This window comes from Onychomys torridus, chromosome 8, assembly GCF_903995425.1.
Source record: "Onychomys torridus chromosome 8, mOncTor1.1, whole genome shotgun sequence".
Lineage (NCBI taxonomy): Eukaryota > Metazoa > Chordata > Mammalia > Rodentia > Cricetidae > Onychomys > Onychomys torridus.
This window is the reverse complement of record NC_050450.1, coordinates 50,519,240-50,531,440: the sequence shown is the minus strand read 5'-3', so window position 1 is coordinate 50,531,440 and position 12,201 is coordinate 50,519,240. Positions and strand designations below refer to the sequence as shown.

The window sequence follows — 12,201 nt, the reverse complement described above, 5'->3', positions numbered from 1 at the left end:
TTGTCATATTAAAAGGCAAAAAAGCCAGGCTAGTAAGATGGGTTCTACGGGGTAAAGGGGCTTGTTTGTCACCAACCTATGGAACCCACACAGTGAAAGGTAAAATCAACTCCCACAGGTTGTCCTCCCAAGTCCACTTTGTGGCAGATATGTACACCTACACATAAATCTCTGTACACACAAAGAAAACAATGTTTTTTAATGCACAGAAAAGTCCAGGAGTTACTTAAATTTCAAGATAGCTGAGAACCTATGGGCATATTTCATCTGAAATTCTGCTGTTGGTTACTTGAGCCTAACCCTGATCCAGAGATTACAGACCAACTTAAGCTTTTGACTAGCAATGGTGTGAATCAAAAGCAGCAACTTTACTTTTAATTGTACACTTCAATCTTTGCTGGGGCTAGTAGCCCCTTCAATTATGAGTAGAAACAATTGAGGGTACAGTATGCTGTACTACTATGTGTAGGACATGGATTAATATATTCAATGCATTTCCAGCTTCTGAAACTTGCACTGTTATGGGCTTAGTGGGATATAACCCCATTGTGATTTGCAGAACACCTGTGCTTAGGAGAATGTCACACTTCACTGACCTGCAGTTCTGGATGAAAGTTAAATTAATGGTCTAGAAAACATATCAGGGGTCTTTGCTTTCTTTAGGGAGAACATGTATATATGAATGGTTCCCTTAACTTTCAGGCCAAACTTTTTATGATGTCGAGTGTCTGTCACAGACCTTTATTTGGTAATGCTTTCATCTCACTGTCCTTTTCATTTCGTCTGAGCTAGATTATAAATGGTTTTGGGAACAGAGACCTCATCCTCTACTTCTCATCATATGTATAACTTCATTGCATCCTGTGTCATGCTTTTATGCAGCGGCTATTAAAACAATAGCTTTTTGACCAATCCTGTTCCTGTAGATAAAGTTCTTAGAACATGGCCCTAGGCATTTGTTTTGTTTTGCTTTTTTGTCCATGGCTTCTTCCATGGTATGATAACAGTAGCTGTGAGAAATACTGTATAGTTCTTAACAGCTAAAATAATTTTCATCTGACCCTCTATAGAAAAAGTTTGCCATCCTTTTTTTGAAACACGTGCATTACTGCATGGTTGTATACAATCATTTTTGCCTCTAGAAAAATAACATTTCTGTGTTAGAAATTGTTTTCATATGCACTCTTACCGTTGTGTTGTCAAAAAGGACTTTAATTTTCAACCACAACTCTCGGATAATAAAGTGAAAACATAATAAAATTTCATGATAATGATCGAAAACAAAACTACTTCAGAAATGTTCAGAATCTGTCCTTCCTCTTTTCCATTATGTCTCAGGCATTAGAATGAGTTAGGCTGACAGGACTTGGTGGCACACACCTTTAATCCCAGCACTGGGGAAGCAGATGCTGGTAGACCTCTGTGAGTTTGAGGCCTGCCTGGTGTACAGAGCAAGTTCCAGAACAGCCAGGGCTACATAGTGAGACCCTGTCTCAAAGAAAACAAAACAAATGAAAGAAGAAGGAGTTAGACTTCATATTACTCACATGTCAAGGTCTACAATGAATCCCTGTACTCGCTGGAGTTCAGTGGAAGTGGCTGGCACACTGCAGTGGGTGGTGTGTCCCCCTGTTCCGAGGACAGCATTTAGCAGATCAATCTCACACACTCAGTGCCATCTTTTCTTCTCTCACTCAGCAGCTGCTGCTCTCCTGTTTCAGAGACAGCTCTCACCAACCCCAGGGTATCCAAGTAGTCAGTACCAGCTGTATGCAATGGAGAACACACGGCAGACAATCTTAAATGACTACATCACTTCACAGCAGATGCAAGTCAGTTTGCGTCCTGATGTCGCCAGAGGACTGTCCCCACGAGAGCAGCCACTGGGTCTCCCTTATCCGGCTACAAGAGGTATGTAGAATTCTTTTCACATTTGCGAGTGATTTGTAAATACTTGTCAAATGAGTAATGGAAAGACATAGAAGAAGCTTATACTTGTATCTATAGATTTTTGCCCTTGAAAGCAAGTAAAGTATGAGATGAGCTGTTCCAGTGCACATTAAAGTAACCAAGCCATCTAATTGCAGAAGTGTCTGAAGGTCATGTTTTCTTTAATGTGTCCATACCTGAGGTTCCTTGTGTAGTGCTCAGTGCGTTCATAGCCTCCTCTAGGTTTGAAGAGGTCTGAGGAGCAGTGGTAATTTTTAAACATTCTTATTTACACTGAGTGCATATTGTCACTGTATTGTGAAGAGACAAAGTGGAGAACCATGTGTGCTTCTGGAGTTAGGAGTTGGTTTGCAGTAATGCCTAACATGGACTGTTTCTGTCTGTTGGACAGGAATCATTGACTTGACCAACATGCCTCCAACAATCTTAGTGCCTCATGCTGGGGGAGCCGGCACTCCTCCCATGGACAGAATCACTTACATCCCTGGTACACAGATTAGTTTCCCGCCCAGGCCCTACAATGCTGCCTCTTTGTCTCCAGGTGAGATGCTGCAACCTAACATATCTGACTTGTTCTAGATGAAAAGGAAGCAAGGGTTCTAGAAAAATAAGTCAATGATTTTTCTAGGGAGAGCACATACATATTTACAATAATGCCCTCTATTTCTCAGACAAAATTGTTTAAAATATATACATCTCTAACAAGACCAAGACACTTTAGTTTTTCTGGCGTAGCTTGCAGAGGAATTCTGAGCATCTTTCTTCCATTCTGCTCTTCATTTAACATGTACTTGTAACTAGATACCCCGCAGATACCTTAAACACTTATATTATGCTCCATTTGCTATCTGAGACTCTACGACAAACTACATACATCAGTATTTGAAGCTTGTTGTCTTTTAGGTCATTTACAGATTTAACCTGCTAGGCTGACAGGTCTGTCTTGAAGTTGCAGATTGATGTTTTACAGGACACCCAGCACACCTTACTGCAGCTGCAAGTGCTGAGCGGGATAGAGAGCGCGAAAGGGAGAAGGAGCGTGAGCGTGAACGGGAGCGTGAACGGGAGCGCGAACGCGAACGGGAACGGGAAAGGATGTCTGCTAATTCCTCTGATCTCTACCTACGACCAGGTCAGTGAGATGCTTTGCTCTTCCCGTAGGCTACAGGCCCTGGTGATTTCCTGTGAGGCATTATGCTTAATTGTTCTGTGTAGGCAAAAAAAATTAAAAGATGGAAAGTCATATGAAAAATAGAAGCCAGAAGGGACTTTCCACGACAAAAGTGTCAATTTGATTGGGCTCAAGCAACAGGAGGATTGTACATGTTCTTCATTTGCTCCTGGAAATACTGGGTATGAGGCTCTTAAAGACAGAAGAACAGCACAAACTCTAGTTTAAAGGGTGATTAGAAAATATGGTTAGAAGGAGATGTGGCATCTTGAATACAGTGCTTACAGTGAATCACTTCTTAGGAGGTCAGTCATGTGACCAGTGTGGGCTGTTCAATGAATAGTGTCAGGAATTTATGAATGTGCCAGTGTGCCATCAAACATTCAGACACTGAGAATGGCCAGAAAGAAACCGCTGTTAATAACATAGAAGTAGCATAAAGGGAGTTGACAATAACTTCATAGGCTAAAAAATAAGATTGAGCTGCAAATTAAAATAAGCTGAGCTCAACCTGATGGCGCGTGCCTATAACCCAATGTCTTTGTTGAGGTTCTATTGCTGTGAAGAGACATTAGGACCATGGCAAATCTTATAAAGGAAAAAAACCCGTTTAGCCGGGCCTGGCTTACAGGTTCAGAGGTTTAGTCCATTGTCATGGCAGGCAGCCTGCAGGCAGGTGTGCTGGAAGAGGAGCTAAGAGCCATCCTGATCTGTAGGCAGTAGGCTGTAGTTGGAATCTTAAAGGTACTTATTAATAAAATCAAACCCGAGGCCAGTTATTGGGGTGAATGCTGGAAGATCAGAGAGACAGAACAAGCCACAGCTTCCCTACCACGCCAGTCCCTCAGCTGGTCTTGTTTCCTCGGACTGCAAGCTTCTGTGTCCTCATCCCAATGGCTCTCAGCTGAACTGCGGTTCAAAAGCCTGAATGCTTAACCAGCCAAATGCTTAACTAGCTCTGGTACCTGGTTTTCACACCTTATATATCTTTCTGTTCTCGGCCATCACTCCCTGGGATTAAAGGTATGAGTCACCATGCCTGGCTGTTTCCAGTGTGGCCTTGAACTCACATGTTGGTCCCATTGATTTGCAAAGTTACAGGTAAAAACATCAAAATACTATTTTCTCATTAGATACTGAATTGACCTTTTCCATGTATCAGCTTCACAAACACAGATACTGATATATGACAGATGTCATGTAAATAGGGTCACTCTTGTGCATAAAAAATATAAAGATTAATTGATTAGCAATTCCACTTCTAGGAATCGGTCCTACAGAAATACTGATAGATGCCAAAGTGTCTTCAGAAGGAAGGAAACTGTCAGAGTCTGGCTGAAAGTGGTACTGGCTGTGGGGATAAGTCTGGCTACACTGTCTAGCTCTTACACAGGCAAAGAATGAGGCAGAAGGTTGGAGGGAGGACACAGTGTGAGCAAAGTAGAGAAGAAATTGATCAGGAAATGAGTTAGAGTCGCCCAGCTCTGCTAGGAGAGAGTTAAAGCTTAAGTGAATAAAACTCTCCAGCCTCAAAGAAGGGTAGCTATGGGAGAGAGGGTACTGTGAATATTCCATCTCAGGAGAAAGCTTGCTGCACAGATGTAATTGTTACGGAGAAGCAGACCAGGGGCCGGGGAGGGAAAACAGCTCAGTTGGCAAAGTGCTTGCCACACAAGCATGGCAGCCTGAGTTTGGTTCCCAAACCATGTAACAAATACTAGGTGTGGTGCCATGGACTTGGAGTAGCATGGAGAGGCTTAGACAGTTGGATCCCTGTGTTTACTTGTTCAGCTTGCCTACCCAATCTCTGGATTTCAAGCCAGTGACAGACTCTCTTAAAAAACAAGGTGGAAAGTACCTGGGATGACAGGGATTGATCTGTCAATGATCTTTGTCTGTACAACGAAGAGGCAATACAGGAAGAACCATGGTTGAGTGCAGAAACCTCACACTATAATGCAGCCACTGTATGTGTCTCTTTGTGATGGATGGAAAGCTGTTTGATCTGGGAGAGCATTCTAAACATAGCAGAATCTGCAACAGTCTGCAGGATTAGCGTCTGAGATGCGTAGCACTTTGTTGTTGATTCTTCTTTCCTTTCTGGAATCGAGATAGAAACACCTAATGAAAGTGGAAATGACAGCTGCGATTTTGTTTAATTTTTGTTGGGTTTTTATTACATCTTTATTGAGAAACTTACAGTTCATTTCTAGAAAGTATGGTATCAAGTTTCTTATTCTCATTTTCTATTTAGTAATACTAGGAATTAAAAATTCTACAACTTTGCTGCCTTTATTTTTGTAGCTGCTGCTTTTGGATTATAGTGTTCCTTTTTCTTTTACCACTTCAGGCTCAGAACAGCCAGGCCGACCTGGCAGCCACGGATATGCTCGCTCCCCTTCCCCTTCAGTAAGAACTCAGGAGACCATGTTGCAACAGAGACCCAGTGTTTTCCAGGGAACCAATGGAACCAGTGTAATCACACCTTTGGATCCAACTGCTCAGCTACGAATCATGTCAGTCTTTTGTACTCTCATAAACATTTTGACCAAAATAAGTACATATCTTGCATGTGTTTATTTTAATTTACATTTTTTTGATAACTGTGTGCACACGCAGGTCACACAACAGCTTGTGGGGGTTCTATTTTCTCTTTCTACCATGTGCTTCTGGGGACTGAACTCAGGTTATGATGCAACAAGTGCCTTTACCTGCTGAGCTGTATGGTTTTTATAAACCACTGACTAAAATAAGTCAAGCTTTTCTACTTGCTTTTTTAAAATGTAATTTGTTCTTTCATTTCTCAACAAGCCCTCACCCACCCCCAACAAATATTCTTCCCTTAAGTACCTTTATTTTATTTTGTTTACAGGCCACTGCCTGCTGGGGGCCCTTCAATAAGCCAAGGCCTGCCAGCGTCCCGTTACAACACTGCTGCGGATGCCCTGGCTGCTCTTGTGGACGCTGCAGCTTCTGCACCCCAGATGGATGTTTCCAAAACAAAAGAGAGTAAGCATGAAGCTGCCAGGTTAGAAGAAAATTTGAGAAGCAGGTCAGCAACAGTTAGTGAACAGCAGCAGCTAGAGCAGAAAAACCTGGAGGTGGAGAAGAGATCTGTTCAGTGTGTGTGCACTTCTTCAGCCCTTCCAAGTGGCAAGCCCCAGCCTCATGCCTCAGTAGTGTATTCTGAGGCTGGGAAAGATAAAGGGCCTCCTCCAAAATCCAGATATGAGGAAGAGCTAAGGACCCGAGGGAAGACTACCATTACTGCAGCTAACTTCATAGACGTGATCATCACCCGGCAAATTGCCTCGGACAAGGATGCGAGGGACCGTGGCTCTCAAAGTTCAGACTCTTCTAGTAGCTGTATGTATCTCAATCTGAGTTTCACAATGTGGTATCTGAGTAAAGAGTGACTTTATTCTTTAGGGAAAGCACGGCCTGGTATGAAACAATCCTAATGCTTGACAGTAATAGGAGAGAAAGTATTGTGGGTGCAAAAATGTATCTTCTGATATTCTTATGACTTGCACATTCCCATGTCCATCAATATATTATCTAGGAAAAAACCACAGAATTAGAAGTGGCTAGATGGAAAATAGAGCTTCTGAAGATATTTAGGCATCTGAAATGGGAATATCTTCAAGATCTGTGCTCCCACAGTGTATTCTCTGAGAAATTGTTTGCTAAGTTCACTGATCTCCCAAAGCCTCCTATGTCCTTTTTCCAAAGTAGTGGGGTTTTTTGTTGTTGTTGTTTTTCCTTCCTTCCTGCCTGCCTGCCTTCCTTCCTTTTTTTTTTCCAGAGCCGAGGACCGAACCCAGAGCCTTGCACTTGCTAGGCAAGCGCTCTACCACTGAGCTAAATCCCCAACCCCCTGTTTTTGTGTTGTAAGTGAGCCTATCAGTGACTGGTATTGACTTTGTATCTTTCTTGAGAATTGGATTTTGAATCAGTCTGGCTAGTCACTGTGATAAACATCTTACTTCTGCAAGTAAGTATCAAAATAACACACAAAAACACTTTTTAAAAATTCTTAGGGTGATGAGATGGCTCAGCAGGTAAAGGTACTTACCACTAAATTTGATGATCTGAACCCCATAGTGGAAGGAGAGAACTGACCATGCCATAAATTGAGCTTCCCGTGTGTGTAGGGATAATTGCTTTCCATACACAGAAGTAAGTATATAAATAAATAAATATAATTTAATTTGTTTCTTAGCTATGACCTAAATATATTCTATATGGAACTTTAGAGAAAGACAGGCATGCTTAAATTAGCAGTTGTGATAACTGGAAGCAGTTTAGTCATGTTGTCGTTTTTTAGTATCTCCATTAAGGAAATTCAGTAGCACTGCAAGAGAGTTCGGTTTTCATTGCCAAGTATTCCTTTAGGTAATTACAAGTTGTTAGCAAAATTTTCACAGAGAAGTGGCATTGGTAATAAATTGTAGAAGAAATACACGTTTTAACCTGGAGTTAAGGAAGTTTACAACATAGATTTTCACCATTCAAAATCTGCTGGCTCAGGGAGAGGGCATCTTGGTGGGGAGTCAGGGATTAAGTCTCTTGCAGTCAGTGTACATACCAAACTCTGCTTTGGGATTTTGTTTTTCAGCAGTCTGAAAATAGCCCACGTTCTTAGATCCTCATGTTCCTACTTTTGAGCAGTTATCTTTTCTATCTCCTAACAACTACTCAGTGTCCTTTTCAGTGTGACTCCTGAGAACCTCCCTCAGCCTTCACCTTGCTCCCTAATCTTCAAGAGCAACATGAATATAGTTTGCAGAATACTGTCAGTTCTTGTCATTTAAGATGTTGGTTCATAAGCATTGATGAGTAGCAATAAATACAAAACTTTCAAGTCAGAAAGTTACTTACAACATAGTGGTTTGTTTCAGCTTCTAAGCATTGATTTCTGTGACAGGTGGGAGGTGTGTAGAGATGTCCATTTGAATAGTAAGAGCATTATGCAGTGGCCAAGTAGTTCACCTATGCCTGTGTTCAGCCAAGGTCGTAACCCTGACTCAGATTCTGGTACAGACTGTCGATGGCCTCAAACAGAAGTTTCTTACCTAACTCTCCCCAAATCCCAACTCTAAAGCATGGCAGGTTTGTAGAAAGCTATCCATGATCTACATCTGCAGAGTCCATCAATTTTCTTGAGAGCTGTATGTATCTTAGAGGGGTCTGTGTGGACATCCTCCAGAATTGGTTGATACTCTCCCTCTCTTTGAAGTAACTTCCTTCACATATTTTCTACCACTCCTGTTCACTTTCCCAGTGTAATGCTTGAGTTATCTGAGAAACTAATGATAGCATTTTCTAAGCAATCACTTAGTCTTGCGGCAGCAAAGCAGCTTTATGGCCTGTTCGTTAAGATCAGATTGTCCCTCCAAAATGGAGTTATTGGGATCAATTAATGGTTGAGATCTACCCCTCACTTACTCATTCATCTCCTTTAATGAATGTTAGCCTGTGGTTTCTTTCCAAGGTCCCAGGGGCTTATCACAAATCTTAATTCTGCTTCAGCTCAAGCTTAAAGAACCTATAACCTATTGAAATGAAGAGTACAAAGGCACCTTTAATAGTCTGTTGGGGTTGATTAAGTTTTATTCCTAGTATAGAATGCTACTGGACATTCTTTATCAGAAAAAAAAAACAACTAAAATATGCAAATAGCTTTGAAGAACTTGGACTTTTGAACCTTTCCATTGATTAATTTTAAAATGAGGTTCTTTTCTTAAAGTGTCTTCTCACAGGTATGAAGCACCTAGTGATGCTATTGAGGTGATAAGTCCTGCCAGCTCCCCTGCACCTGCCCAGGACAAGCCACAGGCCTATCAGCCAGAGATGGCTAAGCAAGCAGAAAGTATGTCTGTTTTGCCATTTCCGTGTCTCATGTTTGCATTAACATTTGCTTCTAATCCCCTGTCTAGGCCGTGGTGAGAACACCTGTTGCTGGTCGCGCTGCTTTAGAAGCATTCAGAGCTGTACTAACCCTTTCACCCTTTGCACCATTAGCGGGTACTCTTCTGTTTATAGTTAGTGAGACAGACGTGCTGGGGCTGAGGAGGGGTCTGTGGTAAAGTAATGGCTGCACAAGCGTGAGGGCCTGAATTTGGATACCCGGAAGAACCTCATGGAAACACTGGGCCTAGCAGTGAGTCCTGTAACCCCAGCGTGGAGGAAGGAGGTGCAGGGAGCACCAATGATGGGTCCTAAAGCTCACTGGCTAGGTGTCTTGTGGATTCCGTGCACTTCAGGTTCACTGACAGCCTTGTCCAGAAACTAAAAATCAAGGTAGAGAGCAATAGAGGAAAGACATTTGACATTAACCTCTGGCCTGCACATTCACACATACATGCACACAATTACTCTAACAAGCAAGCAAGCATGTACACAGGAAAATGGCCGATGGCTTTGCCTACTTTTTTGGGAGCAGGAATGTTTCGAGACAGGGTTACTCTGTGTAACAGCCCTGGCTGTTCAGGAACTCACTTTGTAGACCAGGCTGGCTGGCTCTGCCTCCCAATTGCTGGGAGTAAAGAGGTGTGCGCCACTTCCACTGCCGCCGCCACCACCACCGCCACCACCACCACCACGACCACCACCACCACCACGACCACCACCACCACCACTCTACACTCATATTTTACTCTATATCAGTGGGTATTTTTTGCTTCAAGACATGAAAACAAAAATTAGGTGTAGAGGTACATACCACATCCTTTTCTTATGTTCTTCAGAGTTATTAATACTTGATACTGAGTCAGGGCAGAGACATCCCTGGTATAATGTATCTACCTGCTGTCTATTAGATGAGCCCACTCGGCAGTATGAAGGACCACTGCATCACTATCGGTCACAGCAGGAGTCACCCTCTCCACAGCAGCAGCCACCACTGCCCTCATCCTCCCAGGCAGAAGGAATGGGGCAGGTGCCCAGGACCCACCGGCTGATCACACTTGCTGATCACATCTGTGTAAGCCTTTTCCTACTTCTATTATTTTTTAATCATGCAGAAAGCAGGTTTGTTTGATTTTTTTTTTTTTTTTTTTTAAACAAAATCATAGCAAAGATGTTCAGGTTAATTGGCATGGGGCACTAGGAGTCTGACTCAGGATGGCTGCTATGAGGTCAAGGCCCTTTTGTGCTCAGAATAAAACTCTATCTCCAAAAGAAAAAAAAAAAAAGACAAAACAAAAAGTTCAGCTTACCCCACTCTTGGCATCTAACGACCTCCACCACTCACTCCTCTCATCCACAGCAAATCATCACACAAGACTTTGCTAGAAACCAGGTTTCCTCGCAGCCTCCTACTTCAACATTCCAAACTTCACCGTCTGCTTTGGCGTCCACACCTGTAAGAGCTAAAACATCGAGTCGCTACAGCCCAGAGTCACAGTCTCAGACTGTCCTGCATCCAAGACCAGGTCCTAGAGTCTCTCCAGAACATCTTGTGGATAAATCCCGGGGAAGGTAGAATTTTGTTTTCTTTTTACCAAACATACGTAAATTTGGCCCCAGTAAGGTAATTTTAATATGTCCAGAAATTAGGAGATTCATTTCTCAAATCACATATCATTTGCCCTTATTCTCTGGAAAGTGGAAATGGGTATTTTTTTTTCTCTGTATATTACTTTCAGGATGTTCACGGTCTGGGCACTTAGTACAGTATGTATATATATTAATGTATATTCAAAAGTAGTTGGGTAATATTTGCAGAGGCTTGAGTATTCTTTCAGAATTCTTTCCCAGGCTGGACAGATGGTATATTTCCAGCTACTCAGAAGGCAGGGACAGGAAGATATGACGCTTAGGGATAGTTTTGGCTACATAATGAGACCCTGTCTCAATAACAGTAACAACAACAACAAAAAAATCCAGGCCGTGAGTACAGTGCAGTAGGGATGCACTTGCCTCATGAGAGCAAGGCTTCAGGGTTGATGACTAGTGGTCCTTGTTACCAACATTCTGTCTAAAGTTTTTCAAAAAGGAAGCAAGAGTTTAAATTCAAAGCAGTACACTAAACATCAGTTGATGTTAAATTATATTTAAATAGCACAAAGGAAATAATTCTTCAGAATGCTGAGAACAAGAATGAGTATCAATAAAACAAAGATTCTAGCCCATAACTTTGAATGTACATAGAGGATGGCTAATCCAGACACGTGGAAACCAATGCTCAGCTACACAAAAGAGATTTATAGGAGACATGATTCTGCCCCAGAATGAGCAGGGTAGAAAGATGTCAGAATAATGTATTTCGGAAGCTTGCAGGAGCCAGATGGGTGGCACTCCTTAAAAGTAGAAAACCCGTGGGTGTTGTCACGCATGCCTTTAATCCCAGCACTCGGAGATAGAAGCAGGAGGATTTCTGTGAGTCCTAGGACAGCCAGGACTGTAGAGACCCTGGTTCCCACACAGTAGAACCCTCACACAACAACATCCTTTCCATCTATCCTTAATGCAGCGAATGGCCAGCTGCTGCTATTTTATTCTCACCTCCATCAACCCCACCCCCTGTCCCCAACGCCATACTGGACTATTTGAAATAAGTATTACCCATAATCATTTTGAAGGCTGAATTATCTTAAAGATAACATGAAAGCATGCTTGTTCTCACTCTCTTTTTTGGTGGGGGTGGGAGTGGGCGGGGAGATTGTCTTTTGAGACAAGGTCTTTGTATGTAGCCTTCCCTATCTTGGAACTGGCTGTGTAGATCAAGCTAGCCTCTAACTAGAAGAGACCTGCCTACCTTTGCCTCCTGAGTGTTGTGTTTTGCACCACTACACCCAGCTTATATTTTTCTCTTTTAAAAAAGAAAAGTTCAGTTATAAAGAACAGAAGGCTAGCTGTAATCTGAAGTCCTTGAGAGGCTGAAGCAGGAAGGCATGTAGAACCCAGGAGTTCCATTTAGATTAACCTGAAAAACAGTCATAACACACACATACACACGCACACGCACACATCATAAATACATAATAAACAAGGCAGAAAACCGTGTATTATGTAGCAGGTTTGGAACAACTGACAACATTTATGAAGAGGGATTCCAATTGTCTTCTCCATTTGTA

At 42.3% G+C, this 12,201-nt stretch overlaps 1 protein-coding gene across 23 annotated transcripts in view; it reads left to right on the top strand.

The window, feature by feature from the left end:
• The window catches only part of Ncor1 (nuclear receptor corepressor 1), a 154,348-nt gene that overhangs the window by 129,202 nt on the left and 12,945 nt on the right, over window positions 1-12,201 (top strand). For 19 of the 23 annotated variants that reach the window (XM_036196488.1, XM_036196485.1, XM_036196487.1 and 16 more), the window contains 8 exons: window positions 1,699-1,911; window positions 2,342-2,491; window positions 2,921-3,082; window positions 5,472-5,637; window positions 5,994-6,487; window positions 8,871-8,993; window positions 9,943-10,106; window positions 10,392-10,603. In XM_036196488.1, the coding sequence (XP_036052381.1) occupies window positions 1,699-1,911; window positions 2,342-2,491; window positions 2,921-3,082; window positions 5,472-5,637; window positions 5,994-6,487; window positions 8,871-8,993; window positions 9,943-10,106; window positions 10,392-10,603 (1,684 nt within the window). The remainder of the gene's footprint in view (window positions 1-1,698; window positions 1,912-2,341; window positions 2,492-2,920; window positions 3,083-5,471; window positions 5,638-5,993; window positions 6,488-8,870; window positions 8,994-9,942; window positions 10,107-10,391; window positions 10,604-12,201) is intronic. The other 4 variants (XM_036196492.1, XM_036196501.1, XM_036196503.1 and 1 more) reach the window with 2 other exon arrangements.